General features: G+C 42.9%; 1 protein-coding gene across 4 annotated transcripts in view; it reads right to left on the reverse strand.

Annotated features, from left to right (window-relative positions):
- cnnm2 (cyclin and CBS domain divalent metal cation transport mediator 2) overlaps positions 1-25747 on the reverse strand; it is a 153065-nt gene that overhangs the window by 12000 nt on the left and 115318 nt on the right. For 3 of the 4 annotated variants that reach the window (XM_033034051.1, XM_033034053.1, XM_033034050.1), the window contains 2 exons: positions 17252-17421; positions 13770-13863 (listed from right to left, as the gene is read on the reverse strand). The exons of the other annotated variant lie outside the window; for it this stretch is intronic. In XM_033034051.1, coding sequence (XP_032889942.1) covers positions 13770-13863; positions 17252-17421 — 264 coding nt within the window. The remainder of the gene's footprint in view (positions 1-13769; positions 13864-17251; positions 17422-25747) is intronic. 4 annotated transcript variants of the gene reach the window in all.

Consider the following 25747-nt stretch of genomic DNA (forward strand, 5'->3'; position numbering starts at 1 on the left):
GACTACGTGAAGAACCCGCTCAGTGCGCAGGCGCGGCATTAACGCCAGCAGTGCAACAGCGGGAGTTAGGCGCTCCCGCTACAGAATGAAACGGACCATCAGGTGAGTACCCTGAGGTCGGGTTTCTATTACAGGGGAGCCTTTTTCTGCTTGTGTTTTACAGGCAGAGAAAAAGGCTCTGGAACAAAACTGTCCCCCGTTCAAGGAGGAACGTTTTTCCGTCGGGGAGGGGGACAGCAACAGGCGGTAGGAGCGTTTACCCGGTGTTCCTCTATTCCCCGACACCGTGCCGAGCCCAGTTGAGCAGCGGGCTGGATGCATAGCCACCCGAAGAGGCAGCCGGCAGGTGTTTTCCCGATTTCGAACGGGACGTCTCTCCACCCGCACGGGGGGAGAGAGCCGCCTGAGCCGCTGGAGCGGCTCTCGAAGCAGGTGCCTGCGAGACGCGCTGCTTGAGGGGCGCTCTCGCTTCTACAAGGCACAAAAGCTCTAGAAGAACCTGTCCCCCGCTCAACTCCAACGGAGGAGCGTTCCATTGCAGGGGGGGCAGTAACAGGCGGTAGGAACAATTACCGGGCGCTCCGCTATCCCCATCACCGCGCCGAGCCCAGTCCCGCTAGTGCCTGAGCTGCGGGCTGGATGTTCAGCCATCCGAAGAGGCATCCGGCCGGTGGCTTCCGACTTGTCGGAGGGGACGTCTCTCCACCCGCAGGGAGAGAGACAGCCGCCTGAGCCGCTGGAGCGGCTCCTGGAGCAGGAGCTCCTGCGAGACACGCTACGTGAGGGGCAGTCTCGCTGGGGGTTCAGGCATACCCTCCACAGTGCCTAGGCACTGCCCATCGCTTCCTCCTTAGTGTGGTTAGCTTTGGGGTGACCAGTGGCTGGGCTGGTCATGAAGAGGGGTCGCTGGCTGAACAACATCGGGAGTATGCTAGAGGTACAGGATCAGGAAGAGCTGCTGGGTGTGGCCGCTATGTGGCTCCACCACTAGCGAGATGGCTTTCAGTCTCAACTGATGGCCAGCTTACTACCTGTTCTTTCAAAAATCTCCAAGACAGGTAGTCATGAGGCGTTGGATTTCATCACGCTTCCCCTAAATTGCATTTACTCAAAGTGGCCACCCCATTGAGGATACATTGAGCATCGCTTTTAAAAAAAGCCAAAAATCAAAAAATGAATTTGATATCCCTGACATGGCTATCATTTTTGCATGCTCTTCCAGAGGGTCACGGTAGTATGGCAAAACACCTGACCTACTGTTCGCAGTGCTCCGCAACTTCTCAGGAAGTTATAAAACCTGCCCTCAACTCAAAATTGTTTACAGGACTGTGAGAACGCTGACCTCACAACCACAGATCCTGCTGTCTGGCAAAGTTACCAAACCAAGCCTAAAAAACTGGACGAAGTGTCCAAAATATCGGCGCAAGAGGGCAGGGCCTGGAATGAGCACCACACGTAAACCAGTCAGCAGTACCTCTAACGCGTCCACCAGGAGTGTCCACCTCATGGTACTGGTGAAAGCTCGGGGCCTGCATGCCAATCCCGTAAGCCGTTCAGGCCTAGGCCCAGAGCAGGCCCCATGGAAAATGCGCCACCCCCCAACACCACCACCACGTCAGACAACGTGCAAGACTCGTTGGACCGGCAGGAAACAGAAGAATACCCATAACCTTGGTGGTAGGTGGGTCTGGTTCCTACCAACGTATAGAAAAAAGGGTCTTAATACTAACAGGGGGGAGATTACACCTGTTTTAAGAAGCGAGAGTCTATCACAAGTGATCAGTATATACTCAATGGCTTTAGTGGATACAAAATACATTTCATACTAGAAAAATTGCCACCAGTTCAACATTTACCCCAGAGGGTATTTCCCTCTCTATTAAAGAAACGAGAGGGACAAGCTGTACTGGTGAGACTAATTACAAAGGGTATCATGGGAGACATGAACCCTTGGAATTTGTATCAAATATTCGTCACTAAACCCAAAAAGATGGTGGATGTCGCATCATCATTGACTTAACTTCACTAAATATGTTTGTTAAGTATATACATTTCAAAATGGAAACGGTTGTTACTGCCAAACAACTAATTTCCAAAGGATACTTCATGGCAAGCATTGATCTTAAAGATGTTTACTATTTAGTACCATTCACAAGGATCATCGCAGATACCTGAAATTTACCTGGATGGGGCAGTTATGGCAATGGGAAATAGGCAAGACCATGGAATTGACTATGTTAGCTGTATCAGCTACCAAACAGTTATTCGAAACCCTGGGATTGTCTTACATCCAGATAAATCTAAGTTGAAGCCATCCACAATCATGCACAACTTGGGCTTCACAATTACTTCAGTCTACGTGACTGTAACTTTGCCAAGAGACAAAACAGTTGAATTGGCACAATCATGCAACAATTTAATGGTCCACGTACGGGTCCGTTTTGGTGGTCCGTTTAATGGTCCGTTTGCTATTGTCTGTTACTATTGTAAAGCGACTTTGAGTCTTAGAAAAGCGCTATAAAAATAAAATTTATTATTATTATTATTAACTATTCGACAAGTAACAGAGTAATTGGGAATACGGTAGCAGCATTTCTGGCTACACAATTCAGACCTTTGCACTGTCAAAACTTACAAAGAGCAAAGGTACAGGCACCAGAACGACATACAGGTCATTATGATCGTGTCATTGAAGTCACCCACTGAAGCAATATCATAACTACAGTGGTGGGCAAAAAATGTTTGGCATAAATTTATGGTTTAAAAGCATATGCACAAATATGCATCACTTGCATGTACGGTCACAAATAGATAATACTACGGTGGCAGCCTACGTTAACCATATGGGCGGCATAAAATCGGTATCATGCGACAAGTTGGTCAACACAATTTGGCAATGGTGTGTCGAAAGACATATTTGGCTATCAGTAACTTACCTGCCAGGTAAGCTAAATACAGTGGCAGACACCAGGTCACGTAAATTTAATGACAATGGATGTTAAACCCCAAATAATTTGCAAAAGTTATCATGCAATATGTCACGCCAGATATCGATTTATTTGCATCAAGGCTAAATCACCAGATACCTATGTATGTCGCTTGGGAACCAGACCCTGAGGCAGCAGCGGTAGATGCGTTCGCGTGCATTGGGGAAATTCTTCTTCTATGCATTTCCTCCCTTCTGCCTCATCAGTTGGGGACTACGCACAATACAAATGGACTCTGCTTCAGGTATTTTGATAGTACCCGACTGGCCTACACAGCCATGGTTCCCAAAACTCCATGACATGGTTGTTGAAACTCCGATGGTATCCCCAGTGACCCAGAGTTATTTACACCCAGTGTCGGGCACAAGCCACCCGTGCCATGAGAATCAAACTCCTGGGTTGCAGATTCTGAACCACTCCTGGGACTGGGATTATCAGAACAAACCATCGACACCATGTCAGCATCCCTTCGAACATCCACTGAAAAACAGCACTTGTCCAGCATCAAGAAATGGGAGAAGTACTGGTTGGATAAAGGGACCACCTACTCAACCGCTACAGTTACCAACGTACTGGAATTCCTGGCGAACCTTCACCACGATGAAGGACTCAGCTACAGAGCCATCAACACGGCTAGAAGAGCCATGCCTGTCTATTTAAAACCAGCTCAGGGGATGGCCACCAGCCAGACCCCTTAACCTGGAACAATCTATGCTCAAAACACACATGTTGATGGCACTTGTATCTGCACAGAGGGTCCAGTCACTACACCTATTGCGACTGGACAACATGATCACAGCTCCAGACCAGATCTGTCGTTATCCAGCGACTGATCAAACAGAGCAGACCAGGAACACCTAATCCAGTCGTGGAATTCCGGGCTTACCCACCAGAACCACAGTTATGTGCCATGACCCATGACTCCAGGACTGTTTGGATTCTGTAGACTGGGCAATGTTCAAGGACTCGGCAACGGACTTGAACGAATATGCCACAGTCGTTACAGACTTCATAAAGAAATGTGTGGAGGACTGCATCCCTACAAAAACCTTCCCAGTGTTTCCCAATCAGAAATCTTGGATGAACTTTGAGATCCGCACTCTCCTGAAGTCCAGACACAGGGCATTCACATCCAACGATACAGTGGCCTACATGAAAACCAGATACGGCCTTGGTAAGGCCATCAAAAAGGCCAAAAGGGACTTCTGCTCCAAACTGGAGGACGAGACAGATGTTCGGCAGCTGTGGCAGGGTCTGAATGCAATCACCTCCTACAAGGCAAAACCAGGAGGCAGCTCGCTGACGAGCTCAATGCGTTTTACGCACGCTTTGACAGGGAGAATACTGATGTGCCTTCCCGATCCCCCATTCGCTGTGATGGCATTTCAGTCTCAGTCACAGTCACGATGTCAGGAAATCCTTCAGAGGGGTGAACCCCCGAAAAGCACCTGGACCTGATGGTATACCCGGCCGTGTTCTAAAAACCTGTGCGGACCAACTGGCGGGAGTTTTTACGGACATTTTCAACCTCTCACTTCTGAGGTCTGAGGTCCCCACCTGCTTTAAAAGGGCATCAATTATACCGGTGCCCAAGAAGAGTAAGGTGACGTGCCTCAATGACTATCGACCAGTGGCACTAACGCCGGTGGTGATGAAGTGCTTTGAGAGGTTGATCATGGAGCAAATCAACTCCTACATCGACAAAAACCTGGACCCACTGCAGTTCGCGTGTACAGTACAGTACAGTGCAGTACAGATCAACGGTGGATGCGATCTCGCTGACCCTCCACTCCGCACTGGACCACTTGGACAACAAAAACTCATGTCAGGCTGTTATTCATTGATTACAGCTCGGCATTTAACACAATCATCCCCTCCAAACTGGTTACCAAACTCGCAGAACTGGGTCTCTGCGCATCCCTCTGCAACTGGATCCTCGACTTCCTCGTCCACAGACCACAGTCTGTTCGTATTGGTGGAAATGTGTCAGCCTCAATAACAATCAGCACGGGAGCACCTCAAGGCTGCGTGCTCAGCCCCCTGCTGTACTCACTCTATACCCATGACTGCGTAGCGAACCACAGTGCGAACTCCATCATCAAGTTCGCTGACGACACCACTATTGTGGGGCGTATCACTGATGGGGATGAGTCAGAGTACAGAAGAGAGATCGAGCAACTGTCCATATGGTGCCAGCGCAATAACCTGGCCCTGAACACCAGCAAAACCAAGGAACTGATTGTGGACTTTGGAAGGAGTAGGAGGGGGACCCACAGCCCCATTTATATCAACGGGTCGATGGTTGAAAGGGTCAAGAACTTAAAATTCCTGGGGGTGCACATCTCTGAAGATCTTTCCTGGTCCGAGAACACGAACGCAATTATCAAAAAAGCTCATCAGCGCCTCTACTTCCTGAGAAGATTACGGAGAGTCGGATTGTCAAGGAAGACTCTCTCTAACTTCTACAGGTGCACAGTCGAGAGCATGCTGACCGGTTGCATCGTGGCTTGGTTCGGAAATTTGAGCGCCCTGGAGAGGAAAAGACTATAAAAAGTAGTAAACACTGCCCAGTCCATCATCGGCTCTGACCTTCCTTCCATCGAGGGGATTTATCGCAGTCGCTGCCTCAAAAAGGCTGGCAGTATCATCAAAGACCCACACCATCCTGGCCACACACTGATCTCCCTGCTACCTTCAGGTAGAAGGTACAGGAGCCTGAAGACTGCAACAACCAGGTTCAGGACTAGCTACTTCCCCTCAGCCATCAGGCTATTAAACCTGGCTCGGACAAAACTCTGATTATTAGCAACCACTTTCTGTTATTTGCACTACCAGTTTATTTATTCATGTGTGTATATATTTATATCATGGTATATGGACACATTTATCTGTTTTGTAGTAAATGCCTACTATTTTCTGTGTGCTTAAGCAAAGCAAGAATTTCATTGTCCTATACAGGGACACATGACAATAAACTCACTTGAACTTGAACTTGACCCACCTACTATCCTACATAGACACAACCAAAATATTTGAGGGAGATGAAAAGCCTTGTGGGTCAGTCATAAAAAACCTTATGGTCGGGTGACGAGCCAAACCATTGCGAGATGGCTCAAGCAGGTGCTAAAAACTGCTGGGATAAAACACTAACATGTACAAATTATATTCCACCACGGCAGCATCCACGTCGACGGCTAAAAGAATGGACATGCCTATAGACCACATCCTGGCTACAGCAGGATGGTGGGGGGGGGAAACACCATTCAGAAATTTTATAATGAGCCGTTGGCAAAATCTGTTTTATTTGCAGCAAAGATTTACGGACTGCAAATATTTAATTTAAGCCCAGGGGAGCAATTTAATTCTTTGTTGTTATTGTTAAAAAATACCATTGTGTTTTTCTACAAACAGATTCTTTGGTTGATTACGATAACACTTCCTCCCTCAAGAACTTCGGCAGTGAGTGAAATAAAACTGTTACACGGTTTGAAATCACAGAACTTTGAAGTCTTCACGTAGTCACTCACGTGACTCCGAAGTAAAATAGTAAGATTAAACGAGAACTTACCAGTTTGAAGTTTGATCTGTATTTTATGAGGAGTTACGATGAGGGATTACGTGCCCTCCGCTCCCACCCTCATTATATGGATCAAACTAATAAACTGATGTCTCGTCTTTACTATGTTTACTTCAAATAACTGTGTCTATCTGTGATTCCACACCGCTGCTTGGAAGTATGCCGCGCCTGCGCACTGAGCGGGTTCTTCACGTAATCCCTCATCGTAACTCCTCATAAAATACAGATCAAACTTCAAACTGGTAAGTTCTCGTTTAATCTTACTATTTTAAATGGTTACATTGAAGGTTTGAAATTCCTTGCAAGACTGAACACATGTAATTGAAGCACTGAAAAAAAAATATTCAATAGCAATTGCCCAAGTATAGGTCAACATTTTTAATAGCCTCTTGTTTTAATTTTCTAGATGATTTTATTTTTAAAAGTATTCTGTTCACAAAAGGGTACATTTTTCCATTTGAGTTAATTACTGCGCAGTCTACTTTAAGTTGTGAGTACAGGGATGGAAGGTGTCAACACAGTGTTATTAAGAGGCTTGTACTTAATGATAACACACCAATGCCCAGATCTAAAAAAAAGTGAATGGAGGCTGCATTTCAGTTTAGCAAGCCAAATGAAAAAGTCATATAGAATTTTGTCATAAAGGCAGAATAGCTCCAGAGTCCTAACGAAAATAGCATAATGATACACATCATACATTTTGGTGGGGAAAGAAGGAGAGGGGGGTGGTTTTCAGCAAGAAAAGCATGGATAAAACTATGCAATATACCCAATTTGCCAGCAATCACAAGCAATCTAAAAGGATTTAAAACAAATAATCCCGAAGAGAATTCAGTCAATGGACTCTTGGGAGGCACTGACAGATCGGAAAGTAGCTAATGCAAAAAATGACGAGGTGCAACTAACTGCTGCCCCATTAGCCTTCTGTCAATACGCTAAACATAAAGGCAGGTCATCGGAAGAACATTTGAGGAGTCTCTGCAAACCTCATAAATAGTGTAAGATTTTCAACATGGAAGATTGCGTGGCCACCAGCCAAACGGGAAATTGCTATGATGCAATGTCCGAGGACTTTGTGGAACTTTGTGTTTCATAAAAGATTCCATTAACAAAGATCAAAGCTGTGGGGATTAACGATATAATTGAGATCAGAATTGGTTTTAAGGAGGAAATCAGCGGGTACTGGTTAAAGCGGTCGTGTCAATATTCAAGAGGGGAAGAACACCTCAAGGACTGCAATAGCTCACCATCACCTTTTCAAGGGCAATTAATGAAGGGTAATTAAATACAGGGTGAGCTAGTGAAATACACATCCCTTTAATGAACAAGACAAAATGAGTGCCACCAACTGGATTCAATGTTGAAACTGGCACCAATATACAAAGGGTTACACTATAAAATTCATGAAAAATGGACCAGTTAATTCTAATTTGTTTTTGGTGCAGTAGAATTAAAATTGGCAGCTCAGAAGTGACAGAACCGTACATGATGCATTGTTTTGATCAAACGATATATGATGTATAGATGTATAAGAAAAAAATATATTCTGGATATATAAAATATGATGTCAATAAGGTGCCAATATTGTATATTCCTTAAAATGCAAGGAACAGAGAGGCTCTGCATTCCCATGTTCATAACATCCACTAGAGGGCTGTCAAGTTCAATGCTCACAGCTTCACGCCAGAATTTAAGATCCAAATGTTAAATGCAATGCATTTTACAGATTAATACAGAGACGTAATGTCTTAATTTGAATCTCAGATGTGAAATCAGTGTTTGCTCAGCAGTAGTCGTCTATTTCAATTTGTCCAATTTGTTATCAGACCAGATTTTACTTTTATCTTGGAATCGTACTGCACAGATACAGGCCCCTTCAGCCTACCTTATCCAGACTAACCATAATGCCTATCTGCTCCAATTCCAGTTGGCTGCAATGGGTGCATGCCTTCCCTATCCAAATACCTGTGCAAAAATCCATTTGCAGGTTCTCGACCCAAAACATGAACTATCTCTCTGCCTCCATAAATGCTGCCTGACCTACAAAGTTCCTCCTGCAGTTATTGCACCTTTAAAATATTGTAATTGTACCTGCCTCTACCAGCTCTTCTGGGAGCTCGCTCCACACAACCTTTGAAAAAAATGACACCTCTCATCTCTAAATTTCTCCCCTCTTACTTTAAATAAGTGCCATCTAATTCTAGACTAGTCTACTCTGGGTCTAGAATTTTGGAAAGTTAAATCAGGGAAGGAGAGAAACAATGAATGGCAGGCCCCTGGGGAATGTTGTAGAAGAGGGAGACCTAGGGCTAGAGTATCTAGTTCCCTGAAAACGGAAAGGTAGGCAGGATGATGAAAAAGGCATGTGGCACGCTTGCATTCAACGGTCAGGTCACTGTGTACAAGAATCAGGACATATTATAGCTGTTGGTGACACTATACTTGGAGTATTGTGTGCAGCTCTGGTTGCCAAACAAGAGGAAATATGTGATCAAACTCGAGAGGGTGTAGGAGGTTCTCAAGGATGTTGCCAGGAATGGAGGATTGGAGTTATCAGGAGAGACTGGACATATGAGAATGTTTTCCCTGGAGCGAAGGAGGTTGAGAGGATGACCTCTAAGGCTGGTACAATTCCAACATTTAAAAGATATTGGACAGGTATACGGACATAGACGATTTAGGGGGACTAGGGACAAGCACTGTCAGATGAGATTGCCACAGGCAGGCACCTTGTTCGGCAAGGATGAATTGTCCATAAGGCCCATTTCTATGCTGTATTATTCTAAGATCCGATGACAACATCCTGGAAAATCTCCTCAGCACCTTCTTTATTGCTACTGCACCCTTCCTGAATTTGGTCACCAATCTGTATACAATATCCAAATGCAGTCAGATCATTTTTTTTTAAATATAGCTGCAATATCCCAACTCTTATACACAATACCTTGGGTGATGAATGCAAGCATATTAAATGCCTTCATCACCACTGAGTCCATTTAGCGAGTTATGGACTTGGACCCCAAGGTTTCTCTGTACATCAGCGTACATGGTATTTATTCTATACGTCCCACCAGCATTAGCACACTCTCGCCTGGATTAAATTCTATCTGCCACCACTCCATCCAATGTTCCAACTGATCCATGTTGTGCAGCAACCTTGGACAATCTTCTTCGCAATCTACAACTCCACCAACTTTCATGTTGTCTGAAAACTCATTAATTAGACCACTGAAATTCTCATCCGAGTCATTCGTATTATAAATAAAGATCCTGACACTAATGCACGCACTCGTTCCAAGCAGAAAACACCCATACCATAGACAACACCACTGTAGTGGGATGGATATCAAATAATGATGAGACAGAGTATAGGAAGGAGATTGAGAACCTCGTAACCGGGTGCCTGGACAACAACCTTTCCATCAATGTCAGACAGACAAAGGATTGTTATCGACTTCAGGAAGCAATATGGTACACATATCCCAATTTACATTGAAGGCGCCAAAATAGTAAAGGTCGAAAGCTTCATGTTCCTTGTAGTAAATCTCACCAGCAATTTGTCCTGAACTAACCATAACAAAACAATGGCTAAGAAAGCACACCAACACATCTTCTTCCTTAGAAGGCTTAGGAAGTCCAGCATGTCCAAAATACCATTGACCATGTCTCCAATAACTCTCACAAATTTCTACAGATGCGCCGCAGAAAGCATTTTATTGGGATGCATCACAACACAGTTTGGGAACAGCTCCGTCCAAGAGTGCAAGAAATTGAAGGGAATTCTGGACGCAACCCAGACCATCATGCAAACCAACCTCCCAGTCATTAACTCCATCTACACCATGCTGCCTCAGCAAGGCCATCAACATAATCAAGAACAAGTCTCACCCTGGACACTCCCTCTTCTCCCCTCTCCCATCAGGCAAGAGGTACAGAAGTGTGAAGACGCATACCTCAAGATTCAGGGACAGTTTATTCGCAGCTGTTATCAGGTAACTGGACCAACCTCTCACCACCTACAGCACGGTCCTGACCTACTATCTCTACCTCATTGGAGACCCTCGGACTATCTTTAATCAGACTTTACTGAACTTTATCTTGCACTACACGTTATTCTCATTATCTATACACTGTGGATGGCTTGATTGTAATTCATTTATAATCTTTCCACTGACTGGATAGCACGCAACAAAAAAGCTTTTCACTGTACCTTCGTACACGTGACAATAAACTAAACTAACCACCACTATCCTCCGGAAAATAGTAGAATTACAAAGTAGGCCATGTAGCATTCACAGACAGAGAGAAGCACGAGTTAACATTTCAGGTTGCTATCTTTTTGTCAAATGATCGATCAATCTGCACAGATACAGTGCCCTGCATAATGTTTGGGACAAAGACCCATCATTTATTTATTTGCCTCTGTGCTCCACAATTTGAGATTTGTAATAGAAAAAAAAAATCACATGTGGTGAAAGTGCACATTGTCAGATTTTATTAAAGGCCATTTTTATACATTTTGGTTTCACCATGTAGAAACTACAACTGTGTTTATACAGTCCCCCCATTTCAGGGCACCATAATGTTTGGAGCACATGACTTCACAGGCGGTTGTAGTTGCTCAGGAGTATTTAAAGGCCTCTTTAATGCAAGCATAAGAGAGCTCGCAGCACCTAGTCTTTCCTCCAGTCTTTCCATCACCTTTGGAAACTTTTATTGACTTTTATCAACATGGGGACCAAAGTTGTGCCAATGAAAATCAAAGAAGCCATTATGAGACTGAGAAACAAGAATAAAACTATTAGAGACATCAGCCAAACCTTGGGCTTACCAAAATCAACTGTTTGGAACATCATTAAGGATAAAGAGAGCACTGGTGAGCAAAGGGACTGGCAGGCCAAGGAAGACCTCCACAGCTGATGACAGAAGAATTCTCTCTATAATAAAGAAAAATCCCCAAACACGTGTCAGACAGATCAGAAACACTCTTAAGGAGTAGGTGTGGATTGACTGCTGTCCGCAGAAGACTTTATGAAGAGAAATACAGAGGCTACACTGCAAGATGCAAACTACCGGTTAGCCACAAAAATAGGATGGCCAGGTTACAGTTTGCCAAGAAGTACTTAAAAGAGCAACCACAGTTCTGGAAAAAGGTCTTGTGGAAAGATGAGACGAAGATTAACTTATATCAGAGTGATGGCAAGAGCAAAGTATGGAGGAATAGAAGGAACTGCCCAAGATCCAAAGCAAACCGCCTCATCTGTAAAACACGGTGGTGGGGGTGTTACAGCCTGGGCATGTATGGCTGCTGAGGTACTGGCCCACTTATCTTCATTGATGATACAACTGCTGATGGTAGTAGCATAATGAATTCTGAAGTGTATAGACACATCCTATCTGCTCAAATTCAAACAAATGCCTCAAAACTCATTGGCCGGCGGTTCATTCTACAGCAAGACAATGATCCTAAACATACTGCTAAAGCAACAATGGAGTTTTTCAAAGCTAAAAAATGGTAAATTCTTGAGTGGCCTAGTCAATCACCCGATCTGAACCCAATTGAGCATGCCTTTTATATGCTGAAGAGAAAACGGAAAGGAGCTAGCCCCCGAAACAAGCATTAGCTAAAGATGGCTGCAATACAGGCCTGGCAGACCATCAACAGAAAAGACACTCAGCAACTGGTGATATCCATGAATCGCAGACTTCAAGCAGTCATTGATATGCAACAAAATACTAAATATGACTACTTTCATTGACATGACAATACTGTGTCCGAAACATTATGGTGCCCTGAAATGGGGGGGACTATGTATAAACACAGCTGTAATTTCTACATGTTGAAACCAAAATGTATAAAAATGGCCTTTATTAAAATCTGACAATGTGCACTTTAACCACATGTGATTTTTTTCTATTACAAATCTCAAATTGTGGAGTACAGAGGCAAAAAAATAAATGATGGATCTTTGTCCCAAACATTATGGAGGGCACTGTATACCTAATCTGTTGAACTTTCCAGCATTGTATGTTTTTATTTCGGAATAATTAAGAACATCACGAAAAATAGAGCTCTATTTCATTTCCTCATGTCACTTCTAGCCAAGGAAGGATCTGAGAAAAAAAGTACATGTGTGTTCAAAATACTGAATTCCATTGCATCAAGTGGGAATTTAGTCGCGGTTTATATTGATATTTAAAACTGGATTCAAATCAATTGAGCACCAAAAAATTGAGACATCATGTTGTGGTGCATGAGCTAACCATTAAAAACAAAGCCAATTAATCTTGCAATTTATCACAACTTTAAGAACTGCAATATTTTATTTCATTTCAAATATTTTTTTAGTTCCATAAATGATCTGCCTGCTTTAAGTTTCTCAATTAAGTGGTTGCACCTATCACTCCTACCTCAATCAGCTTATTTGACACACTGGTCAACATTTCAACACAAAGCACCCTTCATCCTAAGTGAGTAGCAAATGGACCAAGTGTTGATATATTTTTTTCAAACAGGCTGATTTTGATTTTTTTTAAATGCCAATTAGAATTTCAAAAGAAACAGTATCCAAATATCCTTGAATTAATGAGGCTTGGTTATTATAATGATGTCAAATATCTTCTGGAGTGTTATTCCACTACCAGGTAAGCCGTCCATGCCCTCGACCCAAGTTGATTTCCTGCAAATATTTAGGGAAAACCAGAATTCTCAATGGATGGAAATATGCATCTTCCACCTGGTGGCAGTAGTGTGCGTCTGCAGGAATGGTGTCTAACTCAGGAATGCACCTCATGCATACCAAATAAGCTGTGCACCAGATCACCAGATTTCTATGTGTCAACCGTGGCATGCTGTGCAGTGAGTACGCTGCCTCAGCGAGTGGACTGCAGTATACACAATTTCAAAATGCTGGGCACAAGCTAGCAATAAGTGTGACAAGGTTACAGGAACTAACTGCTCTGTTTTCAGATACACATTTTTACACCAAATCAAATCGTGCCCAGTAGCCAAGTTTAGTCTAATCAATAACTTGGTACCCATTAGAGCCAAGGGTTGTAAGAGGATTACTTGTAGATTTAAAATCCAAGCTTCTGAGTACTGATTAAATCCTAATAATTTGGATTCAAAACCTTTTCCCGTTATTTTACTTTCAGAGAAAACATTGATTCCACCGACGCTGTGGTTGTGGAACTAAGATTAGTACCTGGAGAGGACGCGAGAGCCATCATGCCATAGTAAGAGAAAGCTCCTGCTTCGAACTTCATTACTTCTTTCCCAGCTTCCACCTCCACTTTCCCCTGGCCAAACAAAGCGATTGGCATCATTAAACTACATTCAACAAACAAGAGTCTATTTCCTCACAGCATGAATATTCATTAAGATAAAAATTTAATGAAGAAATACAACCAATTTAAGAAATATCAGCCCATAAACAAAGAATACAATTGCAGTTTCTACAAAACGTTATTACCAGCGAATTAGAACGGTTTACTGTGTTGTGGAATAAATTTAATAGACATAAGCTGTTGCACAATCATTGGAAAAGTGCCTCAATTTAAATATATTTTTTAAAAAGGGCTTTAATCTCCAGACCCAAGATCATTATTTTCCCAGTTTGAGGAACTAAGGTAGTCATCAGTTCCAGCCAATTCCATGTCAAAACAGTAAACTTGGCACATTTTAACCGATAATTATTTAACTTAAATCTACAAAAAAAAATCTTAAAAGACTGATATCTGTCTTCTGGTCAAGATTATGGATAATCTGAATTTCAGCACTATTGTTTGAAAACATAACCAAAACCCGACTTGTGATCTCAATTGGACTTGGGTACGTTTTCAAGAAATCAAATACATACAATTTCAGTTGCTATGGGCCCAGCACAGGGAAATGGAACTACCTATATTAGGCAACGCGATTGGCACGAACGAGGTGGAACTAAAGACCTATTTCTGATCTGTATAGCTCCACGACTGCATATGAAATTACAAAAGGCCTACATAAGAACTATTTTCATTGAGCAGGTCAAAATTTGTCCGCCATAAAGTTAGATTAGAAGTGATGTAGAGAAACCTTTTTTACCCAAAGCAGCATAGATACAATAATAATAATTTGTTTATAGGGACAGTGCATATTAATGAACATTTGCATGTAAATATGCGAGATTGTAGCCAATCAGTAGCTAATTTCCGTCTCTAGTCTGATATTGGTATGACACCTCGACCAAGTTAGTTACTTTCTAATCACAATTCAGCCCAGTTTCCAGTTTCATAAAGCAGCAAATATTAAAATGAGTTCTGTAGTCATGGAAATTTTGGGGTGCAATTACAGTTACAATGATCTTTCATTTGCACTTCTGATTAATTTAATCTAAATCCTGATATCCTATTTCACAAAATTCAAAATAATTATGGAAGAGGAAATTATTTTTTAGGCCATTCATCAATTCCCAGCAATGCAGCATCCCTAAACAATCCTTGAGATTTTATTTCCATCAATTTGGATTTCCATTTCAAGTCACCATCAAGCACCTTCAACATCCTGCAATTTAGTTTAAAATAACGATTTCTAAAATAAAGCCTATTCTAGCCTATGGGTGCCACAGCGGCACAGCGGTAGAGCTGCTGTCTAACAGCACCAGAGACCTGGGTTCGATCCTGACTATGGGTGCTGTTTGTACGGAGTTTATACTTTTTTCTTTAAGAAAGGAGGGAGAGAGAAAACGGAATTATAGACCAGTTAGCCTGACATCGGTGGTGGGGAAGATGCTGGAGTTAATTATAAAAGATGAAATGAGGGCACATTTGGATAGCAGTAACAGGATCGGTCTGAGTCAGCATGGATTTACGAAGGGGAAATCATGCTTGACTTTTCTTCTGGAATTTTTTGAGGTAACTAGGAAAATGGACAAGGGAGAGCCAGTGGATGTAGTCTACCTGGACTTTCAGAAGACCTTTGATAAGGTCCGACATAGGAGATTTGTGGGCAAATTTAGAGCACATGGTATTGGGGGTAGGGTACTGACACAGATAGAAAATTGGTTGGCAGACAGGAAACAAAGAGTAGGATTAGTCTGAAGAAGGGTTTCGGCCCGAAACGTTGCCCATTTCCTTCGCTCCATAGATGCTGCCTTACCCGCCTTACCAGCATTTTTGTCTCCCTTCGATTTTCCAGCATCTGCAGTTCCTTCTTAAACAGTAGGATTAACCGGTCCCCTTCAGAATTGCAGGCAGTGACTAGTGGGGCACCGCAGGTCTCGGTGCTGGGGCCGCAATTATTTATAAGATACATTAATGATTTAGATGAAGGGATTAATGGTAACATTAGTAAGTTTGCAGATGACACAAAGCTGGGTGGCAGTGTAAAATGTGAGGAGGATGCTATGAGGATGCAGGGTGACTTGGACTGGTTGGGTGAGTGGGCAGATGCATGGCAGGTGTAGTTTAATGTGGATAAATGTGAGGTTATCCACTTTGGTGACAAGAACAGGAAGGCAGATTATTAACTGAATGGTGTCAAGTTAGGAAAAGGGGACAATGAGATCTGGGTGTCCTTGTACATCAGTCACTGAAAATAATCATGCAGGTACAGCAGGCAGTGAAGAAAGCTAGTGGCATGTTGGCCTTCATAACACGAAGGGTTGAGTGTAGGAGCAAAGAGGACCTTCTGCAGTTGTACAGGGCCCTAGTGGCATATTGTGTGCAGTTTTGATGGCAGGACTGTCATATGTTGAAAGAATGGTGCGATTAGGCTTGCATACACTGGAATTTAGAAGGATGAGAGGGCTTTTATTGAAACATAAGATTATTACGGGATTGGACACGCTAGAGGCAGGAAACATGTTCCCGATGTTGGGGGAGTCCAGAACCAGGGGCCAAAGTTTAAGAATAAGGGGTAGGCCATTTAGAGCGGAGATGAGGAAAAACCTTTTCACCCAGAGAGTTGTGCATCTGTGGAATTCTCTGCATCAGAAGGCAGAGGAGGCCAATTCTCTGGATGCTTTCAAGAGAGAGTTAGATAGAGCTTTTAAAGATAGCGGAGTCAAGGGATATGGGGGGAAGGTAGGAATGGGGTATTGATTGTGGATGATCAGCAATGATCACAGTGAATGGCAGTGCTGGCCATTCAATGCTCGAAGGGCCGAATGGCCTACTCCTGCACCTATTGACTATTCTCCCTGTGACCGTTTGGGTTTTCTCCATGTGATCTAGTTTCCTCCCATACTCCAAAGACGTCTGGGTTTTGTAGGTTAATTGGCATTGGTAAAATTGTAAATTGTTCCTAGTGTGTAGGATAGCGCTAGTCTACGTGGATCGCTGGTCGGCACGGACTCGTTGGACTAAAGGGCCTGTTTCCGCACTGTATCTCAAAACTAAAGTCTAAATAACATTTAGGCTTTGATGTGTAGCGGGACAACCACTCTGTCTCTGCCTTCATTCCCTACCAATTCCAGGAATCCTAAACTTGGTAGCACTTGCACATCAAGGTATACATGGGCAACCTTTTCAACAATAACATTGAACATCAAAAATCAAAGAATATAAATTCAGTTGTATGAAAATATGCATTTTTAAACTAATGTACAATGCACATACACAGCCCCAGATTCAATCATGTTTGATCTGTATAAATGAAAATTTTCCAGATATAATTTCACAGATTTTCTCTTGAATGAATCATACTAACCTGCAAAACTAGAATAAAATAGTCTACAGGTTTATTCCGATGGAAGAGGTAATGTTCTGGGGCTTTTTTATTCCTATCATCAAATTTCATTTCCTGAATGACATTCGGATGTTTTAGCAGCCTCAACAAGATCTTCTCTGACATCTGCATTGGACCAAATGGTTCCACTTCTGAAATGATCAAAATTATACAACAAGTGTAATTTCAAACAATAAGCTATGAATAACCATGGGACAAGTTAGTCAAAATTAGCCACCATGGATCAATGCCTTAAAAGTTAATTGAGGGAAAAGAACATTCCAGCACATTTAAATACATGGAACTTGCAACAGAAATAGCATCCTGTTTTTAAGAACAAATATTTAAAAGACTGTGCTGTCACTGCAGAGGGGAGGAGAATCCAGGAAATCTAATTAATAGAAGTCTCTCAATGGGGTCAACATAAAATCAAATCAAAAGGGCTTGCTCATAATAGTAGGGCTGCCACAGGATTAGTGGATCAGCTGCAGAGAACTTGGGGTTAGGTGAAAGGTTTGACTTCTAACTTTGCCAAGAAGACTTTACTAAAGGTTTAGTAAATGAGAACACTGGTAGAGTGAGAGAGTTAAAATTTAAAAATGCAATCTAGTTGAATGACTAGAAAGTATCATCTCATGCAAATGAGATTTATCCAAGGCCGTTGGGGGAATTAAGCTGCTCACAATTTACCACCTTCCTCCAAACATCAATATACCAAAGACAGTAAGATTGCAAACATTAACTCTTTGCTCAAAGAAAGAAGAGATTAATCTGCAACCAAAGTCCTGGAAATTTAATGTCAGTAACAGGCAAAGTTTGGGAAACAAGGAAGAAAAAAAATAGTAGTCACTTGGACAGGCATAATCTAATCGAGAGGAACCAATAAATATTTATCAAGCATAAATAGGTCAAAAGCAGGCAAATGAGACTAACTTAGATTATCTTGGTCTGCTTGGGCAATTTGGGCCGAAGGCCCCATTTCTGTGCACTGTGACTATAAATCATGTTTGATTACTTTAGAATTTTCTGCTAAGAGACTGGAGGTCATTTTAGAAGTTGTGCATATTTATTTCCAAATGCATATGTTAAATGTGTTGCTCCAGGAAATGAATGGGATGAAAAGCAATGTTATAAAATTGGCAAAGGGAATAAAGAGAGGGAGTCACTGAATGGCTACTTCTCAGACTGGAAGGAGTGGTGTTTCCTACGAAAGTTCCATGCTAATATTCCTGTTACATTTGATAAACAGTGCTGTAATATATCATTCAAGAAATACAAATCTTAGAATTATTGAAAACGATAAAGATCGTAAGAGAATTAAAATGGACATAGAAAAACTGACAGAATGAGAGGACTCGTGGCAGAGAAATGAGAGGTTGTGAACTGAGAAGAAACATCAAAAGAAAATGGTAGAAATCTTTACGCGACTACAAGAAACCCAACATGCGCACAAATCTTTGATATTGGCAGAACAGGTGAACATAGCAGTTACTAAAGGATAGCATGAAGGGTTTTATATATAAAGACAGACCGGAAGAACCAGGGATTAAACCAAGCATACATTGCTTTTTTCCTTAGATGGAAATTTAAGTTTCTATTAGGAAGGCTGTGAAGGCTTTGAAGAAGGTACAATTAAGTTTTAAGAGAACAATTCCAATTCCAAGATTAAGAAACAGTTACAAAACTTGACTGAAGAGGCCGGGGAGGTGGTCCTTCAAACAGAAAAAACAAGTAGAAATATTTCAAAATAAGAGACTTTTAAATAAAGATTTTTTTTCTAACAGCTGAAAAATCAACCTTTAAAGAAAATTGCATTAGTATTTTAACATAAAAATTGAAGTGCTTAGTGTAGGTGGAGAATTGGACTAATTGAATTTCTCTTCTAAACAACCACCCCAAGATTCAACAGACCAAATTGCTTATTTCTTTGATGTAATATTCTACCATTCTGTGACGTACACTTACCCAGAAGGAAATACAATAATTACAGTTTGATGTTATTGTTTTCCTACAGAATCAAATTTAAATAATTTAACCACTGTAGCTAATAGGAATGGTACTGATAACCAAACAAGAATGCTCTTTTCTGTAGACCCTAATAGAAACAATTTGTTTTCTTTTACTAAACATCACTAAAAATCAGATTATTTAATTTTCTTGTCAAAAGCACAATCATAGAGAACAGCATAAACCATGTGCTTTTACGGCTTTTGCTTATCCTGAACATTTCAAATTCCTTATAGAATGTGAATTCATACAGGTTAATTGTCGCAGCAACTATCCAAATGCCTCTCATTTCCCTCCCGAGATAATGTATGCTGTTTGATAGCAAGATTAAACGAGAACTTACCAGTTTGAAGTTTGATCTGTATTTTATGAGGAGTTACGATGAGGGATTACGTGAAGAACCGGCTCAGTGCGCAGGCGCGGCATACTTCCAAGCAGCGATGTGGAATCACAGATAGACACAGTTATTTGAAGTAAACATAGTAAAGATGAGACATCAATTGATTAGTTTGATCCATATGAGGGTGGGAGCGGAGGGCACGTAATCCCTCATCGTAACTCCTCATAAAATACAGATCAAACTTCAAATTGGTAAGTTCTCGTTTAATCTTACTATTTTACTTCGGAGTCACGAGAGTGACTACGTGAAGACTTCAAAGCTCTGTGATTTCAAACCGTGTAACAGTTTTATTTCACTCACTGCCGAAGTTCTTGAGGGAGGAAGTGTTATCGTAATCAACCAATGAATCTATTTGTAGAAAAACACAATGTTATTTTTTAAACAATACCAACAAAGAATTAAATTGCTCCCCTGGGCTTAAATTAAATATTTGCAGTCCGTAATCTTTACTGCAAATAAAACAGGTTTTGCCAACGGCTTATTATAAAATTTCTGAACGGTCTTTTCCCCCCACCATCCTGCTGTAGCTAGGATGTGGTCTATAGGCATGTCCATTCTTTTAGCCGTCGACATGGATGCTGCCCTGGTGGAATAAAATTTGTACATGTTAGTGTTTATCCCAGCAGTTTTTGGCACCTGCTTGAGCCATCTCGCAATGGTTTGGCTCGTCACCCGACCATAAGGTTTTTATGACTGACCCACAAGGCTTTTCATCTCCCTCGAATATTTTGGTTGTGTCTATGTAGGATAGTAGGTGGGTCATGGCACATAACCGTGGTTCTGGTGGGTAAGGCCGGAATTCCATGACTGGATTAGGTGTTCCTGGTCTGCTCTGTTTGATCAGTCTGGAGCTGTGATCATGTTGTCCAGTCGCAATAGGTGTAGTGACTGGACCCTCTGTGCAGATACAAGTGCCATCAACATGAGTGTTTTGAGCATAGATTGTTCCAGGTTAAGGGGTCTGGCTGGTGGCCATCCCCTGAGGTATGTCAGTACCACACTGACATCCCATGTATGGGTGTACCTTGGTCTAGGGGTTAGAGTTGTGAATACCCTTCATTAGTTTGACCACCAGCAGATGGGACCCCATTGCCTGTTGTCCTGGAGCTGGTTTTAAATAGACAGGCATGGCTCTTCTAGCCGTGTTGATGGCTCTGTAGCTGAGTCCTTCATCGTGGTGAAGGTTCGCCAGGAATTCCAGTACGTTGGTAACTGTAGCGGTTGAGTAGGTGGTCCCTTTATCCAAGCAGTACTTCTCCCATTTCTTGATGCTGGACAAGTGCTGTTTTTCAGTGGATGTTCGAAGGGATGCTGACATGGTGTCGATGGTTTGTTCTGATAATCCCAGTCCCAGAAGTGGTTTGTGCAGAATTTGCAACCCAGGAGTTTGATTTTCATGGCACGGGTGGCTAATGCCCGACACTGGGTGTAAATAACTCTGGGTCACTGGGGATACCATCGGAGTTTCAACAACCATGTCATGGAGTTTTGGGAACCATGGCTGTGTAGGCCAGTCGGGTACTATCAAAATACCTGAAGCAGAGTCCATTTGTATTGTGCGTAGTCCCCAACTGATGAGGCAGAAGGGAGGAAATGCATCGAAGAAGAATTTCCCCAATCCAGCGCGAACGCATCTACCGCTGCTGCCTCAGGGTCTGGTTCCCAAGCGACATACATAGGTATCTGGTGATTTAGCCTTGATGCAAATAAATCGATATCTGGCGTGCCATATTGCATGATAACTTTGCAAATTATTTGGGGTTTAACATCCATTGTCATTAAATTTACGTGACCTGGTGTCTGCCACTGTATTTAGCTTACCTGGCAGGTAAGTTACTGATAGCCAAATATGTCTTTCGACACACCATTGCCAAATTGTGTTGACCAACTTGTCGCATGATACCGATTTTATGCCGCCCATATGGTTAACGTAGGCTGCCACCGTAGTATTATCTATTTGTGACCGTACATGCAAGTGATGCATATTTGTGCATATGCTTTTAAACCATAAAATTATGCTAAACATTTTTTGCCCACCACTGTAGTTATGATATTGCTTCAGTGGGTGACTTCAATGACACAACCATAATGACCTGTATGTCGTTTTGGTGCCTGTACCTTTGCTCTTTGTAAGTTTTGACAGTGCAAAGGTCTGAATTGTGTAGCCGGAAATGCTGCTACCATATTCCCAATTACTCTGTTACTTGTCGAATGTTTTGGGAGTACGTGGACCATTAATTGTTGCATGATTGTGCCAATTCAACTGTTTTGTCTCTTGGCAAAGTTACAGTCACGTAGGCTGAATTAATTGTGAAGCCCAAGTTGTGCATGATTGTGGATGGCTTCAACCTAGATTTATCTGGATGTAAGACAATCCCAGGGTTTCGAATAACTGTTTGGTAGCTGATACAGCTAACATAGTCAATTCCATGGTCTTGCCTATTTTCCCATTGGGTAACGCTTTAAATTGCCATAGCTGCCCCATCCAGGTAAATTTCAGGTATCTGCGATGATCCTTGTGAATGGTACTAAAATAGTAAACATCTTTAAGATCAATGCTTGCCATGAAGTATCCTTTGGAAATTAGTTGTTTGGCAGTAACAACCGTTTCCATTTTGAAATGTATATACTTAACAACCATATTTAGTGAAGTTAAGTCAATGATGATGCGACATCCACCATCTTTTTCGGTTTAGTGACGAATATTTGATACGAATTTTAAGGGTTCATGTTTCCCATGAAACCCTTTGTAATTAGTCTCACCAGTACAGCTTGTCCCTCTCGTTTCTTTAACGGAGAGGGAAAATACCCTCTGGGGTAAATGTTGAACTGGTGGCAATTTTTCTAGTATGAATTGTATTTTGTATCCACTAAGCCATTGAGTATATACTGATCACTTGTGATAGACTCCCGTGCTTCTTAAAACAGGTGTGATCTCCCCTGTTAGTATTAAGCCCCTATTTTGTATACGTTGGTAGGAACCAGACCCACCTACCTCCATGGTTATCGGTATTCTTCTGTTTCCTGCGGGTCCAATGAGTCTTGCACGTTGTCTGACGTGGTGGTGGTGTTGGGGGATGGCGCATTTTCCATGGGGCCTGCTCTGGGCCTTGGCCTGAAAGGCTTACGGGTTTGGCATGCAGGCCCCGAGCTTTCACCAGTACCATGAGGTGGACTCTCCTGGTGGACGCGTTAGAGGTACTGCTGACTGGTTTACGTGTGGTGCTCATTCCAGACCCTGCCCTCTTGCGCCGATATTTTGGACACTTCGTCCAGTTTTTTAGGCTTGGTTTGGTAACTTAGCCAGGCAGCAGGATCTGTGGTTGTGAGGTCGGCGTTCTCACAGTCCTGTAAAAAAAATTTGAGTTGAGGGCAGGTTTTATAACTTCCTGAGAAGTTGCGGAGCACTGCGAACAGTAGGGTCAGGTGTTTTGCCATACTACCGTGACCCTCTGGAAAGAGCATGCGAAAATGATAACCGACGTCAGGGATATCAAATTCATTTTTAGATATTTGGGTTTTTTAAAAGCGATGCTCAATGTACCCCCCAATAATGGTGGGCACTTTGAGTAAATGCAATTTAGGGGCAGCGTGATGAAATCCAACGCCTCATGACTACCTGTCTTGGAGAGGTTTTTTGAAAAGAACAGGTAGTAAGCTGGCCATCAGTTGAGACTGAAAAGCCATCTCGCTAGTGGTAGAGCCACATAGCGGCCACACCCAGCAGCTCTTCCTGATCCTGTACCTCAAGCATACTCCCGATGTTGTTCAGCCAGTGACCCCTCTTCATGACCAGCCCAGCCCTGGTCGCCATCGATCCCTCGACAAGGGAGATGGCCAGTGCTGTAGGCACTGGAGTGGGAGTGTTAGCTCCCTTGGCGGACTTGCCTCTGCTCCTGAGGCAGTCTCGCTGGAGTTTTTAGCTCCATGACCTTCCTCTGGCTTGGAGAACAGACATTCTTGTTTTTTGTTTGAAGTGCTGATCCCATCTTCCGTGTCTGTCTCCAGCCTGAGGTTGGTCCTGACCTTGCTGTTGGAGGCTGTCTGCCGTTTTCGGGCGGCATTTCAGCGGTTCTCGGGCGGCGAGTCTCCTTGTCGGGAGTCTGCAGGGGTGCTGGCCGGTTTTTAAATTTTCCTCCAGTCCGCTGCTGCTGGTCAGACAGCTGTTTAGCGGACTGGGCATCAGCGCAGCACCCGTGTCTGTGGACCGCAGCGTGTGCGGTCCTGTTGCCGCCTCTCCCCCCTCCACTGTCGGCTCCTTCCCTGGAGTCGAACGGGGGCCGCTTCCCTCTGCTGCTTTGCTCCCCCTGGAGCAAACACAAAAGCAAAGACCGACTTTACTCTGAAGGCAAGTACTTACCTAACGTTCCTTTCCTTCAGGCTCGTAGCGGGAGCGCCTGACTCCCGCTGTGCCGCTGTTGCACTGCTGGCGTAATGCCGCACCTGCGCACTGAGCGGGTTCTTCACGTAGTCACTCACGTGACTCCGAAGTAAAATTGCTCCATTGTGGCAATATCTAAGACTAGTCCAATGTTGCCCTTTACCATTATCCATGTCTGCGGAAGGGTACAAATCTAGACTTTGTGGTTGTTAGATCTACAAAATTAGCAGCTTACAATGTTATGAGAATGCAAAAGTGGTATTTGGGATATTCACAAAAACATTGCCTGCAAAATACCCCAAAAATGTAATGATTTGCTCTATGAGATTTGAATAAATTCCAGTTGTGTACAGCTGCTTAACAACATCTGTGCCTCTAAAAAAATGAACTCACTCAATTTTAAATTGAAGTTTTCAAAATCTTTCAAAATAAGGTTTTCAGCTGTTAGACTTAAGGGCCTGTCCCACTTGCATGTGTTTACGCGCGACCAAACGGAAGCGGAGTTCGAGCTAAGTTCGCGGTAAGTACGCGCAAAGTTCGCGCGTGACGTAATTTACGTCATACTCACCAATCAGCTGGGCAGGAGGCGAGCCGACTGAATTTGGACGTCGCACGCCGTCGGGCGGTGACGTCATCACGCAACAGCACGCCGGGCGGTGACGTCATCGCGCAACGCCACACGCTAGGCGTACGTCGTCAAGACGCTGGGTACGACGTCAAGACGCTGCGAACACCTTCAAGACGCTACGTACGCCCTCAATTTTCGGACAGTGCAGGATTTTCGGAGCCCCGCACGATGTCGGGAACAGCCCCGCACAACTCCGTACGCCTCCGCGCTTCGAAGTGGGACCGGCCCCGCGCGGCCGTACGCCTCAAGCGACCACGTTTGGTCGCGCTAGACGCATGCAATCGCATGCTGGTGGGACATGCCCTTTAGTTTAATAAACATTCTAAATTTTAATTGGCAATAAGTAAAATGTTCACTTAAATTGGTGCTTCTTGGTTTGTGCTGTTCTATATGATTGGCTATCCCACATGCATAATGTTATCACTTGTGGTACATGCCAGAGATACCCTGTTGACTAATGTTGAGAATGTGTTGATGGCTTGGATTTAACCAATCAGATCTTCAAGTTCAACAGCAAACACCAACCTATCACCATTGACCACTAAATCTGTTCTGCAGAGACGGTTACTATATAATTATTGAACAATCTTTTACGTAGAAATACTAGTTAATATTTTTATTAATTACTTAGGTCAAGAAAGTCAATTGTAGGCTATAATTAAAATAAAAAAATGCTTCCTCCTCAATCAAAATAAGTAGTATCTCAGGTTTTAATTTTGCGTGTTCAGAGCGTAATTTTAGCTTAATTTTAATAAGCTAGTGACCAAACATTGGACTTTCTTGGCTTGTTTAATCTTTCTGCACAACAAAAGGCCTACCGGATAATTCTGTGTAGCTGCCTCAGTGTAGTTGTCCTTGCTTGTCTCTCCCCAACCTTCACTGATATGCAGAAGTGGGTTCCTAATTGACAGTGCAGGGCCTTCCTGCCCATTCCACCCCCAGAAACGTTTAGACGGTTAGCTAAGCCTCACCCTAGGCTTATCAACCAAAACTGTCAAAACAAATTAAACCTCTGTAAATGCCTCTGCCATTAAATCATTTTCTAAAATTGAAAATCACCCA

The sequence above is a fragment of the Amblyraja radiata genome, chromosome 15 (assembly GCF_010909765.2).
Source record: "Amblyraja radiata isolate CabotCenter1 chromosome 15, sAmbRad1.1.pri, whole genome shotgun sequence".
Taxonomy (NCBI): domain Eukaryota; kingdom Metazoa; phylum Chordata; class Chondrichthyes; order Rajiformes; family Rajidae; genus Amblyraja; species Amblyraja radiata.